The sequence below is a fragment of the Triturus cristatus genome, chromosome 2_2 (genome assembly GCF_964204655.1).
Source record: "Triturus cristatus chromosome 2_2, aTriCri1.1, whole genome shotgun sequence".
In the NCBI taxonomy this organism is placed as follows: domain Eukaryota; kingdom Metazoa; phylum Chordata; class Amphibia; order Caudata; family Salamandridae; genus Triturus; species Triturus cristatus.
The window spans coordinates 57,100,470-57,118,162 of record NC_140582.1 but is presented as its reverse complement, the minus strand read 5'-3'; the positions used below and the strand labels follow the sequence as shown (position 1 = coordinate 57,118,162).

At 44.6% G+C, this 17,693-nt stretch overlaps 1 protein-coding gene across 1 annotated transcript in view; it reads right to left on the bottom strand.

Annotated features, from left to right (window-relative positions):
* SCARB2 (scavenger receptor class B member 2) overlaps positions 1–17,693 on the bottom strand; it is a 504,993-nt gene that overhangs the window by 254,741 nt on the left and 232,559 nt on the right. The window contains exon 4 of the mRNA XM_085640974.1: positions 3,864–4,055. Within this exon, the coding sequence (XP_085497100.1) occupies positions 3,864–4,055 (192 nt within the window). The remainder of the gene's footprint in view (positions 1–3,863; positions 4,056–17,693) is intronic.

Below are 17,693 nucleotides of genomic sequence, written 5' to 3'. Positions count from 1 at the left end.
AGGGATGTCTTGGTCTTACGCCTCTCGGGATCCCCTCTGCCTCCCATGTTGAACCACGCTCACCGAAGGGGACCACCGAGGAAGCGTCAAAGTGGCACAGGCGAAGCCGACACGGGCCCTACCAGGGACCGCAATGTGGCGGTGCGAGAGGATCAAAGTCAATGGGCACACAGGTGTCAGGCGGAGGCAAAGACACGAAGCGAAGGCCGAGTGAAAACCCAGCCGCACAAGGCAACTCCACTGTCCAGCCACTCAGAGATCCAAAAGTGAAACCGAAAGTGATGAGACGGCCGCTGGCGCAACCCCGATGCCGTTGTTGTTCAACTATGCCCCGGCTCCACAGTTCACCTTCGCACCGGGCACAGCCATCAGTTGGGCCTCAAAAGTTCAAACCACCATAGATCAGGTCTCCCAGGTCCGATTTGGTTTCTGAAAAGAGTTTAGGGTTCAGCCAACGTTCATCTTCCAGAATCCGTCAACCAAGTCAGGATAAAGTCAGGATAAGTTCCGAGGAGCAGCAAGGGTCCGGGGAGCCCTGTGCTCACGCGACCATCTTGGATGCGCGCTAGGCTCCTCTAGGAGTTAGGTATTTAAGGGTTGTTTGTAATCAGGCATTTATGTGTTTAATTTAATGCACATATATATTTTGTACTGTACTGAAGGGTTTTTCCCGACAAATAAACCTAAATGAACTGTACTGAAATGGCTTAATTCAATGTCTCATCTATGCCTATAATCTTTTAATACTACTTGACAACATACCAAGCCCATTAGACCTTCCTCTGGACTCTTGGCTATGCCTACACCTTCCAATGCCCATTCAGATGGAGTCTTTTAATCTTCTACCCACATAAGTCCTTACTGTTTTACTGATTTTGTCTCAAACTAACTGTGCCACAATCTTTGTTCAGTGCTTTGGTTTTAAGGGCTACACAAATAAATAAAAATACAGCACCGTGATTCGATGTCGCTGGGTGCTTCTTGGAGGCAAACTATCATGTCCCAGGTGTGGTAGGCCGTTGCTTTCCTTGAAATATTTGAGGTGGTCATACACAACGTTCAAGCAGTTCTGACTATTAAAATGAGAAATGTTAAAGGAATCACTAACTAGAATAGCCTGTTCGTTTGTGGGAATACTCCCATTCATACCACATTTAAATTTTAATTCAGACCAAGCCTCCAAAATGGCTGTATGTGTAACAGAAATTCACCTGAACAGCTCATAAATGGAGTGAAAATGTTTTGTTAAGAAATTAAAAAAACACATTCGGCAACATTGTCGAAAAAGGAGCCGCAGAAAAAATGTTTGATGTGAAAGAAAAAACACGGGTTTTTGTGTATTAAATTTGCCCTATGGATGCCATTCAGAAGGAAAGAAGGAAAGTATCACTCCAGACAAGAGACATGCCATGCCCAAAATGCTCTCTGCCGGGAAAAAACCCTGGATGAGGTTTGAGACCGCATCGATTTTGGACTTGGAAAATGTATTTAAGAGGAGAAGAGTGCAGCATTTTTATGGACAAGCCTAGTGTGCGTTTCCCACAAGAAAAGACACTACTCGCCAGTCTAACATCAATCTCAACCTCGAAGGGATTTTCTAAAGCAGGATAGATGGCAGGTAAATACAAGACAAGGACTGGCTCGAGATCAATTCGATCCCATTTAGGAGAAATGGGAAGGTCTTGGGTAGAGCATCTGAAAAGAAAAATCTAAGTCTTAGGAAACAGGAAGCAGGTAAAATAAAGGAAGCGGCAGTAGGTTTTCTCAGCCGCAGACAGACCCTACGTTTGCACCCTCTACCTGGAAGGAAGGGGATTAGGTAAGCTATGAATAAATACTCTAATAAAGCATCCAAGGGCATTGGCACAATTAAACCCTTATATGATCCAAGCCTGGACACCGAGTCATTAAGGGATGCTAGGGTCAGGCCCAGGCAGTTAGTCCAGTGGAGACGCTATGATCTTTCCACTTGTGCAAGCTATTGTCACGGCTCCCCAGGTGTCCTTTAATGAGGTCATTGGCACAGAAATGGAATTGAAGAGGAAAAAAACCCTCAAGTAGCTGGATGGGTGGCCCAATTTCTGTAGAAAGAGAATACAATGTCACTGGATTCTTGGGGATGGATGTTTTCGGGACATGGTGGTAGGAGGATTCCCATTCTCCTGCACTATTTCCCAGGTGGAATGAGAATTGGTGGACAATGTGATGGCTCAACTACCATGCAAGCGACTTAACAGCATCATTTTCCTTAATCTAACCGGGTTTGTGAGCAATCTGATTTGTAAAACGAAAAGTAAACATAGGACTACAGAAAATTGGAAAGGAGGGAAGTCATCAATGTGAACCTATTTGTTGGCAGGCCAATTTACTGACACGTCACGAAAGAGGGACTACATCTCTTACACGCAAAGACTGGGGTCAGAGTAAGTATTTCTTCATCCCACTGCAGCATATCCGAGGTTATGGAATCAGGAAACGGGAAGCAAAGCTAATGCTGACCAGACCTCTGTGGACGTCTCAAACAAAGTTTACTGGTCTACTGGAGCCATAGTTCTGCCTAGGCCTTAATTCTACAAAACCCTCTGGAAATTCTAATTATAAATATATTTATATAGCACTTACGACCCCTCACGAGGCATTGAAGAACTTTTTCAGTGAGTAGCACCCTACTTCGGAACCCAGAATTATTAGGTAGAAGGTTATTACAATGTTTTCTGTTTTATTTTGTCTTGTGCATTAGTTGTGTTAGGATTGTACTCTTGATTTCCTGTGTGTTTAGTAGAGTTTGGGGTAGGGATAGCGCGATAGCTGTGAATTTGAACAGTGGAAGTAGTGAGTTGTTCTGTAAGTAATAGTCGCGTTTGCTTTTTAGTTGAGTGACGTTGCTAAAAGGAAGGGCGAATGATTGAGAATGCTGTTTAGGAGTTCATGGTAGACAGGAGGTTTGGGATAATTCCATTTTCTTTCAAGCAGGTGCTACTGCTAGGCTCAAGTGTTTCCAGGACATTGAGAGGAGACGCATTTGAGTTGTTTTTTTAACAGGTAATAAATATAATGTGATTTCTCTGTATAGAGGTGGAGTGTTCAATGTTAAATTGTGTTCGGTTTTGAGAACAGGCTAGTATATTTGTGATGTACTTTAGTTGCTGTGTTGCGGGGAAGAAAGGCTGCGTAGAATGTGCAGATGTAATTGTCCAGGTTGTCATTTAGTGCAAGTGCGCACAAACAGGGTTGCTTACGTGCAAACACACCTCTGCACTGTGCACAAGTAAACCACTGATGTCTACATGCAACAGTCACAAAATTGTGTAGGTAAACAAAGATCATGCTGGTGCAAACTCCCAATCTTGCACATGAGCAGACCTCACTGCAATGAACAAAGACCACATACCCCAAATGAGACTGAACAAAACCTTGAATTCAGCGAGCAGAGAAGATTCCCAACCGGTCATAATATGCTGACCGGGTATTATGTAAAGTCACCATGATGAGCAAAAACATTCTTATAAAATATAAACAGAATGTAACAAGCAATGGCAAAGCCAATATGCCTCATCCTTTGGGATATATATTGCTTTAACCAACTACTTTTTTATTTTATTTATTTTTTTAGAGTTGCTGTACAGCAGCCCAGTTTTTGTGCAGCATGGCTACACAGTACAAAACAAAAGTGCTATGACGTATCCACCCGCCTACAAAATGACGTAGGAAATGTTTCTTTACCAGTCAAAGATGGAAAGGTAAATTCAAAAAATGAATTAGATGTGCTGCATGCTATTTCAACAATGAAACAATTAGAGAAGTTTGAAAGAAATAAGCAGGAATATCAAACAAAAAGCCATATTGCAGCGAAATAAGCATACCTTGTAAAACAATCCAAATGTTGAATCGATGGAGGCATCAAAAATGTGAGCGTATGAGAGCGCGCAGTCTTTGTATCCCCACAACAATTCGTGGACTGTGCGTGTCAGAAACATTCCCTCTCCGCAGGTTATGAGCAGTAACGCCGCCGCTGTTCGGTTCCAGGCAGAGTTTTCAGTCCGCTCCATCAAAGTCTAGAAGAAGAGAATCCGATATCAAGAAGCCATTGTTAGCACCAGTCCAAGAAGGCGGCCGCCACCATCAGAAGCATAGCATAAATACAACATTAAGGAAAAGAAGCTGAGTGGCCACTGCGGCCCTGGTTAATCACTGCATGAACGGCATGACTATTAATGCAAGGAAGAGCCTGAAGAAATGCACATAGCAATACTATGTTATTGCTATTTACGTTTGTATAGCACACAATCTGACAGCATGGCGGCGGTTGCAGCACTTCCGGGTTCTCTGGGTACCATGCCTACATTCCAACATTTCAGTTTCACAGCGGAGTCTGAACCTTTCCTGTGAGAGCACGTTTGGGGTGTTTGTACGGGACTCGGAAGTGAATTAGTGTGTATTTTATTAGGAAACAGATCGGCTGCAAGTTGTAATGAATGAATTGCTGTGGGTCTTATTCCCTTAGTCCTGATAAATTGACTAGATAATACTGTTCTCTTCTTTTTAAATGTTTTAGACGAAAGTTTTAAACCTGGCTTTTTAAATTAATTTATAATGTCTTATTTGATTTTTATGCGGTAGTTACACAATTATCGTGATAGATTAGTTGCTTGTCCGTTCTACTTTATGTACTATTTGAATATTGGTCTGTGTATATGTATTAACTGTACTTAACTGTTGGAAATGTTATGTATTTATTGCTTTTATGGCTTTCGCCGAAATAAAGTTGAATGATGATGATGATGATGAAGTGAATTATTTGCATCAAGACTCGATGCGGGATTTATCTCTAGAATGAACATCTGATCTGAAGTCATGGGGAGGTATTTGAAGGAGGGAATTTTAAACCATTCCGTAGTAGGTTTGCAGTCTGCAGGTGTATGCTACTGTGTCACATAAAATACGGTTGGAGGGTTTTACTCACTGGCTTTGTCACTACGAGGGCTATATTTAGAATTCGGCAAACGGGATAATCCATCACAAACATGGCGGATGTCCTGTCCGTGTATTACAAGTGCGTTAATTATTAAGGCCAATTGTAATACGGAGGACGGGACTTCCACCACGTTCTAAGAAAGAACCCCCTCTGCCAAACTTTAAATACTGCCCTAAGTCAGCATTATGCCCGATATCCACTGATTGTGGAGGTCAGTCCTTCTGTCTGTAGGAGGAGTCTGAAATGCAATTCAGCGCAGCCAACTGAACGGCCTGCCTGACCAAGTTAGATGAGCCCTGTTATGGGTGATGTGTCCTGATGGGAGGCCGGCTGTGGCCGAACTATGGGAAGGCTCATTGGAAATTTTGGCAAGAAAGACCAACAATATATGGCAATATAAGGCAAATTATTTGTCAAGGAAAGACAAATTCGGCGCCACATTCTGTGGCTTCATTGCCTAGCTATTTTGTCATCTTAATAACCACTGATAATGGGTCCCAATCCGAAACGCAGGGCCTTCTTCAGAAATAAGCCATTCTGATCAAAATGTTATGTGCGAAAAAAAATTGTCTCCATGAAAGAGCATTTTATTAACCCAGCCCCCAATCTCTGTGAATAAGATGGCTTATGTAAAACCTAAAACAGTGCAAGTACATACAAATAAATGTCCAAGTACACCATTTTTGTAATAAAGCGTTTTCTTTTTTCAATCTGCACATTCGAGTTACAGTTTGAAACTTATCTTAACCTTTGGGCTTACTAAATGCTGTCACTACAGGGCGAATGGAAGTAGTTTCTATCGAGAAACATTCCTGCAGAACAGTAAATTACAGATAATATTTATTGCAGACGTGTCTAAATTGCAGTCACTTTGCAATGCAAGACATAAGACATTACCCTCCTTCACTGCAGAGTAAGGTTTGATCCCCCAGGGCAGCTGAAATGCAGGCAGTGGGAAGAGGCCAGTGCAAGGCACGCCTTGCGCCAGGAAGCCCGGCTCCACACTCCGCATCTTTTTTGTTGTTGCTGGACTAAAAAAGATGCCTGGTGGTGAGTAAGGAGTATTTCAGGCCTGAGGTTCGCAGGTCAGAAGATAACACAGATGGACAAAAACAAATTGTTTCCTCACATCTAAATGTGGGAAAGTTGTGGGATCACTGGCCTGGCACAAATTCCCTATGAACCAGCGTTCCCCCCAGGTCTCCTGATAAAAATGCTACCTCACTGATGTTGGAGGGGGGCTAAGGGGCCGCGACAGGGCTGGGCCCAAAACGTATTGTGGGGACATAAAAATTATCTATCACAAAACGACCTGGCTTTGCAACAGGGGCACTTGTGTTTTTGGTCCCAGTCTCAGAATCCCCAGTGTGTTGGAAAGTAAGGATGCTAATTTGGCCTGGATACCTAGCAGCGAATGAGTTAAGGCAGGGGTCCCCACATTTTGTCAGCACTAACCAACCTATGCATATGAAACAAATTGGTGAGCAACATCCAAACCCTGAAAGAATATACATATGCACAGATGCCTACTACACAAATTGTAATTGGTAATTAAGGCTGGATTTTAATCAGATGCAGACGTAGAGAAAAAAGTTTTAATCAAATAAGATAATATTCTATGATTAAGACAACTAGTGGGGGGGATTAAACCCTAAGGGGGTCTTGGACAATTTAGTGGAAAAGGTCGGATTTTCAAGTCCTTTAGATGAGTAATGCTGGGCAACAAATTGTAGAACTACACTGTAATCAGTTTGCAAGGGGGCATGCAGGCTCACTGTCCCTCATCAAGGAATTTTGAAGTACTTATTAGCAAATGTCCAATATTTCATAATGGGCCAGTATCATTAGTCGCAAACGTCGGATTTAAAAACAACTTAGAAGAGTTTAGACATTTCTAGCAATAATGTAGCAAATAGTGCATATATATTCTCTAAGCACATTAGAACAGTACAATTTGTCCAGACATGATACAATTTAAAAAGTACTTTATAGGAGCTTAAAAGGTGTTATCCAAAACATTTAATGGTACATTTGCATGTTCAAGTAAATTAGGCCAGAAATATTGTTCAGAATATTGTCCACGTAAGTGTGAGGCACTTTAGTGCCACCTAAAATATTTGTAAACATATTACAACAGTCAGACTTGTAACAAAGTATGTAAACCCCCCTAGGATTATTCATGTAATGCAGGGCAACACAATGGTGTGTTAATGATTGTCTCTAAAAGATTTCAAGCAAGTAGGAAATTCAGCAAGGATTCCAGAAGAATGCAATATTCTACTTCAACCCATCAGTGCCACAATTAACAATTTTACCAAAGTTGCATCGTGCCACACTAAGCCTCCCTTGCAATGATACACAATTCCACAGCAATTATGCAATTATGCAAATTGTTCATTTATACTTTTGGCTCGATTAGTACATTTTCTTTTTCCCTAATATTTTTGCACAATGCTTCATGTAAGAGTTCTCCTTCTTCCAAAAATTGTACTAACAGAGGACATTGGTATTCAACAATACTTCGTTTCTAAATCTCATAAGGTGGAATGACTGACCATCCATGCTATGCCTCAAACAAGTGACTGTAGACTTCAAACTTATTTCTGTAATAAGTAGGAAAATGCTACTTACCAGTATGCATCTGTTCTTGGCATGTAGACCTGCAGATTCACACACTGTGCATAGATCGCCATCTGGTGTTGGGCCTGGATGTTTGCACGTTGTTGTTGTCTTGGAAGAAGTCTTTGGAAGTCACGAGATAGGTGACTCCTCCTTTGGACAATAGTGCGCATGGGCATCGACTCCATCTTCAGATTGTTTTTTCGCCAAGAAGGGAAATGATGGAGTTTTGCGAGAAACAGAAATAGATGCCCATGTATGTTGTATCTAAATAAGATAATACTGGAACAGATAAAGGTAGCCGGGGAGGTGGGTGGGCGTGTGTGAATCTGCAGCTCTACATGCCAAGAACAGATGCATACTGGTAAGTAGCATTTTCTGTTCGAGGCATATGAGCTGCAGATCACACACTGTGCATAGATTGCATAACAGTACTCCTCCTTAGCGACGACTACCAGTATCTGTTGCAGTAGTTTGAAATAGCGTTTTGAGTACAGCTTGGCCCACACTAGCTTGTTGTTTTGCCTGCACATCTACACAATAGTATTTTGTGAATGTGTGTGGTGTAGACCATGTAGCTGCTTTACAGATGTCATCTAAGGGAATGTTCCCTAAAAATGCCATTGAAGCCCCTATTTTTCGGGTAGAGTGGGCTTTAGGGTGAATAGACAGTGTACGTTTTGCTTTGTGATAGCAAATTTGTATACAATTGACAATCCACCTTGCAATCCCAGACTTTGATATGGGATTGCCTTTCTGTGGTGGTGAGCAGGATACAAAAAGTTGCTTTGTTTTACGAAAGGGTTTTGCACTGTCAATATAGTAAAGGGGTGTTCTTTTCACATCTAGTGTATGAAGAGCTCTTTCTGCTACGGTTTGTAGTTGCGAGAAGAACACTGGCAACTCAACAGATTGATTGAGATGGAAGGGAGAAATAACTTCAGGAAGGAATTTAGGATTTGTTTTGAGAACCACTTTGTTATGATGGAGTTGCAAAAATGGTTCTTGAATAGTTAATGCCTGTAGCTCACTGACTCTTCTAAGAGATGTAATGGCCACAAGGAAAGCGACTTTCCATGTAAGAAATTGTAGCTCGCATTTATGTTGAGTCTCGAATGGAAGACCCATTAATCTTGTGAGGACGATATTTAGATTCGGTAGCAAAATAGGATGGTAACAGTTCCTATGGGCAAAGGGATGCAAGTAGACGGCCAGATAGGCTGGAGAGAAGTGTAAGATGTCTCCAAAAGAGTTCGAGTGTGCCGAGAAAGAGTGAGGTACTCCTGTGGGGATCTAGAGGTGCCCTCACACACCCTTTCAGGTGTATAGCATCATCATCGGGCTGGTGCTCCTCGTGGGGGTGGCGCTGCAGTCCCTCACGGGCCCGTTTGACGGGGCTCTTTGGTGGAGATCTTTTAGGAGTTTGCCGCAATTGTGCATGGGGGTGTGTGGGACAAGGTGATGGTGGTGAGTGAGATATAAAAAGAGCCCAAGGACACTAGCACTTTATTGAGGATGTCCCTGGAGTCTGGTTAAGATATGTCACGGGGGATGGAGAAGCAAGGTCACTTGCCTTTATGAGAGGGGAATTTGAACAAATACATTCCCTCTTCTCTCACCCGTGTAGTGCAGAAGGTGGATCTAAAGGGTCGACATGTTTCGCGCTTTTATGAGTCCCTAATGGATCTAAGAGCGCTTCATCAGGACCTTAAAAAAGAATGTGCAACAAGGGAATCGGGAAGAGACGCCCTATAATCCCAATAGTCCTATATTTAGGAGATCAAGTAGGAAAGAAGGTAGGGGACACGTCAATTATGCGTGTCCCTAGATGCGGCCTATGTAGGAGACATAAACACAAGAGGGGAGGGGGAAAGAAGAACACAATAACACGATCATTATCATGGTCACAAATGGTCTTGTAAAATAGTCTGTGCAAGACATTAGAGATGTGTCCAGAAGTGCCTCGTGGAGAAATAAGCAGGGTATCTGCGTTGGTGTGACTAGGCTATGATGATATGGGTGGGTGAGGGGATCTCTGGCATGCACCATCCATTCACCCGTGGTCTTAGGTCGAATGCCTGTGCATGTGGGTGGCAGCAGCCCCTCGTAAGGAAAAACACCCCAGGGGGGAACCGTGGTGCTGAGATTGTGCATGGGCCAATTTTTGGTGCAAAACCCAGACTCTTAGCTGTGAGGGGAGTCACACTCTTGTACAGCCTCTTGTTAAAATACTGTACCAAGTGTAGCGAAAGGATATTAAAAAAAAGGGGGGAAGGGGGAGATCAAACCAGGGGGATCATGGTACCAGGTAAGTACACCGACTGCCTAGCAGTAAAACATAACTAAGTCTAACTGAAGGCGTTGGTGCTGACAGAGTGTAGAAGAACGTTCATATAGTCGACACCGTGACAAAAACTACTAGCATCTGTCATACATAAAGGTGCACATCAACATAGTGATTACCAAGAAATCAGCGTAACCTACCCTCCTTAGCTAAAGGATGGACCTCGTCAGCATAGCCGTGTGGAAATAGAGGAGGCTGAGGACAAAAAGGGGGGGGGCAAACACGGCAAAGTATTCCATAACAATGAACTGGAGAGAAGTTAAAAACGGACAGCAACTTTTACCATAAGGGAGGTAATGATAAGAAATGGATCCCGGGATGGGAGCACTTACTTCGCGATCTTCCTCTGTGATCCGTAGCACCTACCCGGTTGCCGCGGCTGCTGGACGGCAAACATAACGGCTGTGTCCGTTATATACAGACTAAAGGCCATGGGGATAGGTGCTGGTGGGCGGGTCGGCGTCAGGACGTTGTGGTGACGTCAGGGCGGGATCCGCGTACGGGGTCAAATGGTGGCCATCTTGGAGCGGGACAAACGGCATAACTAACACTGCTCGTATTTCATTAAAAGTGGTGGGCACGCCGAGGGAAGTTATGACCACGGGATTCCTGGCACAGTACGGTCCCGTTATCCAGGTGGAGGGGTGATTTCGCCCCAAATAAATATTTATAGTACACAATTATAAAAATATATAATTGTCGTGCGGGGGAAAACACAAAAAACCAAGTTTGTTATTGTGGAAGTGGTGCCGGTGCCGTCACGTTACTATATATCAAAGCAGAAAAAAGAAAAAAGAGGGGGGGGGGTTGTGAACCGTCCTATTACAAGGTCGCATGGATAATAGTAAAAAGTGCTGTCTGTGAGATGTCATCGTGGTACGATGGTCGGAAAGGTTAGGCATAGATTGGCCCGTGTGAGAGGAGAGCCTCTGTGGAGTATGTTATACAGATATGCCTACCCCTGACAGATATGGGGGAGGAAATACTTTTGTATACATGTATATATCCCAATATGTGAAGGAACATGTGGTGGTCTTCTAACTTGGAAACCAAGTTGATACAGGGATGTAGGTTTAGGGGCCTCGACTGATATTCGTAATGTAAGTTATGGAGTAATGACTCAGAAGTCCTCAAACTAGACAACCAGGTATAGCCAGAGATATAAGTAGAAGGCCTCTACTAACATTGGTAATGTTAGTAATGCAGTATTGACTCAGTGGTTGGGTTGTAAGTTAGTCGTCAAGTCCCAGCTGAGACTATTATTGTGACATGAAAATGAGTGTGGTATCAGAAACCGTGGCGCTATATGTATCATGTGTGCAATGGATGTTACGGGAACAATCACTGGGTGGTTAGCTGGTCAAATCAATCCAGGGTATCTCATCGTTGAGACCGCCATTATCACTTTTGAGTCTGAAGACCCACCGTTGTTCACGCTCAAACAGAGTTGTAGTGGACCATTGGGGATTAGATTCTATAATGGTCCACCGCAAACTGTCTGGGGGGTGATTTTGCTCCAGGAAATGGGTCTGTAATCTCGTTGCGGAGCGTCTGCAACGGATTGTGCTTTTATGTTCTCCAATGCGTATCTTTATTGGTCGAGCTGTCATTCCTATGGAGGATCTTGGAAACAGGCAATGTGTCACCAGGACCGATACCCTTATTTGCATTTAAAAGAACTGAGAATTTAAGGGACATTCTGGTACACACACGCCCAAAAAACAAACCCAATCCACAACCAACCCTCTGGATGCTACCCCCTGTGATGGGCCACTACCCATGCGGGACTTGCACCGTCTGTCCCCAGACTACTGCAACTAAAGAACTTGACCTTGGACTTTCTAAACCATGGCAGCAGAGACGCCACACCAACTGTAATACCAAGAACTGCGTATACTTGATCACGTGTCCATGTGGTTCCCGTTACATAGGAATGACAGCTCGACCAATAAAGATACGCATTGGAGAACATAAAAGCACAATCCGTTGCAGACGCTCCGCAACGAGATTACAGACCCATTTCCTGGAGCAAAATCACCCCCCAGACAGTTTGCGGTGGACCATTATAGAATCTAATCCCCAATGGTCCACTACAACTCTGTTTGAGCGTGAACAACGGTGGGTCTTCAGACTCAAAAGTGATAATGGCGGTCTCAACGATGAGATACCCTGGATTGATTTGACCAGCTAACCACCCAGTGATTGTTCCCGTAACATCCATTGCACACATGATACATATAGCGCCACGGTTTCTGATACCACACTCATTTTCATGTCACAATAATAGTCTCAGCTGGGACTTGACGACTAACTTACAACCCAACCACTGAGTCAATACTGCATTACTAACATTACCAATGTTAGTAGAGGCCTTCTACTTATATCTCTGGCTATACCTGGTTGTCTAGTTTGAGGACTTCTGAGTCATTACTCCATAACTTACATTACGAATATCAGTCGAGGCCCCTAAACCTACATCCCCGTATCAACTTGGTTTCCAAGTTAGAAGACCACCACATGTTCCTTCACATATTGGGATATATACATGTATACAAAAGTATTTCCTCCCCCATATCTGTCAGGGGTAGGCATATCTGTATAACATACTCCACAGAGGCTCTCCTCTCACACGGGCCAATCTATGCCTAACCTTTCCCACCATCGTACCACGATGACATCTCACAGACAGCACTTTTTACTATTATCCATGCGACCTTGTAATAGGACGGTTCACAACCCCCCCCCCTCTTTTTTCTTTTTTCTGCTTTGATATATAGTAACGTGACGGCACCGGCACCACTTCCACAATAACATACTTGGTTTTTTGTGTTTTCCCCCGCACGACAATTATATATTTTTATAATTGTGTACTATAAATATTTATTTGGGGCGAAATCACCCCTCCACCTGGATAACGGGACCGTACTGTGCCAGGAATCCCGTGGTCATAACTTCCCTCGGCGTGCCCACCACTTTTAATGAAATACGAGCAGTGTTAGTTATGCCGTTTGTCCCGCTCCAAGATGGCCACCATTTGACCCCGTACGCGGATCCCGCCCTGACGTCACCACAACGTCCTGACGCCGACCCGCCCACCAGCACCTATCCCCATGGCCTTTAGTCTGTATATAACGGACACAGCCGTTATGTTTGCCGTCCAGCAGCCGCGGCAACCGGGTAGGTGCTACGGATCACAGAGGAAGATCGCGAAGTAAGTGCTCCCATCCCGGGATCCATTTCTTATCATTACCTCCCTTATGGTAAAAGTTGCTGTCCGTTTTTAACTTCTCTCCAGTTCATTGTTATGGAATACTTTGCCGTGTTTGCCCCCCCCCTTTTTGTCCTCAGCCTCCTCTATTTCCACACGGCTATGCTGACGAGGTCCATCCTTTAGCTAAGGAGGGTAGGTTACGCTGATTTCTTGGTAATCACTATGTTGATGTGCACCTTTATGTATGACAGATGCTAGTAGTTTTTGTCACGGTGTCGACTATATGAACGTTCTTCTACACTCTGTCAGCACCAACGCCTTCAGTTAGACTTAGTTATGTTTTACTGCTAGGCAGTCGGTGTACTTACCTGGTACCATGATCCCCCTGGTTTGATCTCCCCCTTCCCCCCTTTTTTTTAATATCCTTTCGCTACACTTGGTACAGTATTTTAACAAAAGGCTGTACAAGAGTGTGACTCCCCTCACAGCTAAGAGTCTGGGTTTTGCACCAAAAATTGGCCCATGCACAATCTCAGCACCACGGTTCCCCCCTGGGGTGTTTTTCCTTACGAGGGGCTGCTGCCACCCACATGCACAGGCATTCGACCTAAGACCACGGGTGAATGGATGGTGCATGCCAGAGATCCCCTCACCCACCCATATCATCATAGCCTAGTCACACCAACGCAGATACCCTGCTTATTTCTCCACGAGGCACTTCTGGACACATCTCTAATGTCTTGCGCAGACTATTTTACAAGACCATTTGTGACCATGATAATGATCGTGTTATTGTGTTCTTCTTTCCCCCTCCCCTCTTGTGTTTATGTCTCCTACATAGGCCGCATCTAGGGACACGCATAATTGACGTGTCCCCTACCTTCTTTCCTACTTGATCTCCTAAATATAGGACTATTGGGATTATAGGGCGTCTCTTCCCGATTCCCTTGTTGCACATTCTTTTTTAAGGTCCTGATGAAGCGCTCTTAGATCCATTAGGGACTCATAAAAGCGCGAAACATGTCGACCCTTTAGATCCACCTTCTGCACTACACGGGTGAGAGAAGAGGGAATGTATTTGTTCAAATTCCCCTCTCATAAAGGCAAGTGACCTTGCTTCTCCATCCCCCGTGACATATCTTAACTAGACTCCAGGGACATCCTCAATAAAGTGCTAGTGTCCTTGGGCTCATTTATATCTCACTCACCACCATCACCTTGTCCCACACACCCCCATGCACAACTGCGGCAAACTCCTAAAAGATCTCCACCAAAGAGCCCCGTCAAACGGGCCCGTGAGGGACTGCAGCGCCACCCCCACGAGGAGCACCAGCCCGATGATGATGCTATACACCTGAAAGGGTGTGTGAGGGCACCTCTAGATCCCCACAGGAGTACCTCACTCTTTCTCGGCACACTCAAACTCTTTTGGAGACATCTTACACTTCTCTCCAGCCTATCTGGCCGTCTACTTGCATCCCTTTGCCCATAGGAACTGTTACCATCCTATTTTGCTACCGCATTTAACTTGGGAGCTCTGGTACAGGACCTTTTTTTCCTAATAGCTCCCCGTCCCCCCATCTTTTGTTTGACGATATTTAGATTCCACACTGGGGAGGGTGGTACCCTGGGAGGAATTATTCTTTTGAGGCCTTCCATGAATGCTTTAATGGCAGGCACCTTGAACAATGATAGATGTTGTCTATTTTGTAGGTAAGCTGCGATGGCAGCGAGATGTAATCTAATTGATGTGTATGCTAAATTACATCTTTGAAGATGCAGCAGGTAACGTATGAATGGCTGAGTGGAGGCATCTAGAGGATTGATGTTGTCATTGTTACAGTATATAACAACTCTTTTGCACTTGGCTGCATAGCAGGCTCTAGTGGTGGGGCGCCTAGCTTCTTTGATAATGTTCATACAATCAGGTGGAAGATTGAGATAACCAAACTCTAGGACTTCAGGAGCCAGATCACCAGGTTAAGCTGTGCTGGATCTGGGTGTCTGATCTCTCCATGGTTCTGTGTTAAGAGCTGTGGGGAGAGGTGTAGTTTTTGGTGCGGGACTACTGATAGTTCCAGCATTGTTGTGTACCACGGTTGTCTGGCCCATGTTGGAGCAACTAGGATCAGTGTTCGTGACTGTTGTTGCAGCTTGCGCACCACTGAGTGGGAAAGGTGGAAAAGCGTACGCAAATCTGCCTGACCAATTTATCCATATCGCATTGCCTTTGGACAATGGGTGTGGATATCTGGCGGCGAAGCTTGGGCATTTTGTGTTGTAATGTGTGGCGAAGAGATCTATCTCTGGCTGCCCCCACATTTGGAAAAATGGTTGAAGAACTTGTGGATGAAGTTCCCACTCATGATTCTGTTGTGTCTGCCGACTTAACAGATCTGCCATGTGATTTTGAATTCCTGGGAGATGTTGGGCTAAAAGGAATATGTTTTGAGAAATAGCCCACCTCCATATGCTCTGTACTAGTTGAGAGAGCTGCAGAGAGTGTGTCCCCCCCTGTTTTTGTAAATAGTACATTGCTGTCATATTGTCCATGCAGACTAAGACAGCTTTCCCTGATATCTGTTTCTGGAATTATTTTAATGCCAGAAAGATTGCTAGTAACTCCAAATGGTTGATGTGGAGTAGCCTTTGCTGAGGTGTCCATGTGCCCTGTAGGGTGTGATGAAGTAGATGAGCTCCCCAGCCGGTAAGCGATGAGTCTGCTGTTAGCACAATCTGTGGAACTGGTTCTAGGAATGGTCGCCCTTTGGAAAGGTTTTGGGGGTTCCACCGCGGCAGAGAGCGATGTGTGCAGCCGTCCACCAACACCAGATCTGTCAGCTGACCTTGAGCTTGGTTCCACTGACGTGCTAAGCATTCCTGTAAGGGGCGCATCTGGAGTCTTGCATGAGGCACTATGAATATGCAAGAGGCCATCATCCCTATCCTAGCTGGACTTGGATATGCAAGGTTTTTGAGGTGTTCATTGTGGCACCCAGATATTGTTGGATGTGGGATGGCTGGAGGTGAGACTTTGTGAGGTTTATGGTAAACCCCAAGTCGTGAAGTAGTTGGATTGTGGTGTGTGTGTGATTTACACACTGGGTATGTGACTTGGCTTTTATGAGCCAGTCGTCCAAATATGGGAAGACGTGAATTTGTTGTCTTCTTAAGTGGGCTGTCCACCACAAACCGAAGATATTTCCTGTGAGCAGGGTGAATGGGAATGTGGAAGTAGGCGTCCTTGAGGTCTAATGTGGCAAGGAAGTCGCCCTGTTTGAGTAGAGGGAGGACCTGTTGAAGAGTGACCATATGGAAATGGTCTGATTGTATGTAGGGGTTTAATGGTCTGAGGTCCAAGATGGGTCTCAGGGTTCCGTCCTTCTTTGGAATGAGTATGTACAGGGAGTAAACCCTTCTAGGAGGGAAAGCACCTCTTGTTTTAGAAGCGTTAAGTGCTCTGCTGACACTGGATGCTGTTTGGGTGGTATGTTTGGAGGAGTCGAAGTGAGCTCTAGGCAATAACCATGATTTGTCTCACTCACCTGTCCGTGGTAATGTTGTTCCAGACAGGTAGGAACTGTAGCAATCTTCCCCTGACCGGAGTAGAGTGGTCCGGGGGGAGTAGAGGTAAGTCATTGTTTAGGGGTGGAGGCGGTGCGAGTATTGGTAGTTTTGCCTCTACCCTTGTTGTTATTGCCCCTGTAGCCTCCTCTGTAATAGCCTTTGTTAGATGAGGTCTGGGTGGGACTCTTGTAGGAAGTGGAGGGGTTATCAGTGTTAAAACCTCTAGAGACGCCCCTATAAGAGGAGCGACGAAAGGAACTTCTGGGAGCTTGCGATTGCAAAGCTCCCATTGATTTGGCAGTGTCGGTATCCTTCTTTATCTTCTCCAAAGATTAATCTACAGTGGGCCCAAATAGGTGTTCCTGGTCAAAACGGTTGATTTAATATGGTAGTTGAACCTCGGGTTTGAAGCCGTAAATGCGTAGCCAGGCATGTCTGCGTAAAAGGACACTGAGTCAATAGCCCGGGAATGCTGTGTCTGCAGCGTCCAGAGCACAACGAATGGAGGTATTAGTTATGAGCTTGTCTTCCTGGATGAGATCATTGGCTCGTGTTTTATATTGGTCTGGAAGGTGTTGTAGTAGGGTCTCTAGTTCGTCGTAGTGTGCCCTATCATATCTAGCAAGCAAAGCCTGTGTGTTGGCAATCCTCCATATGTTGGCTGCTTGGGACGCCGTTCTTTTACCAGATGCGTTCAGCAGTTTTGATTCCTTATCAGGAGGTGGAGCATCTCCTGTGGTTTGGGAATTAGCCCTTTTCCTGGCACTGGAGACCACTAAGGAATCCAAGGGTACCTGCCCTTTAATATAAACAGGGTCAGCTGGGGCAGACTTGTACTTCTTTTCTACCCTGGGGTTAATGACTCTGGCCCTTACAGGATCCTTAAACACTTCAGGAGCATGTTTGATTACCCCTTTTAACATTGGGAGAATGGAAATGGACCTTTGGGATGGTGCAAAAGAGTCCATGAGGAAATC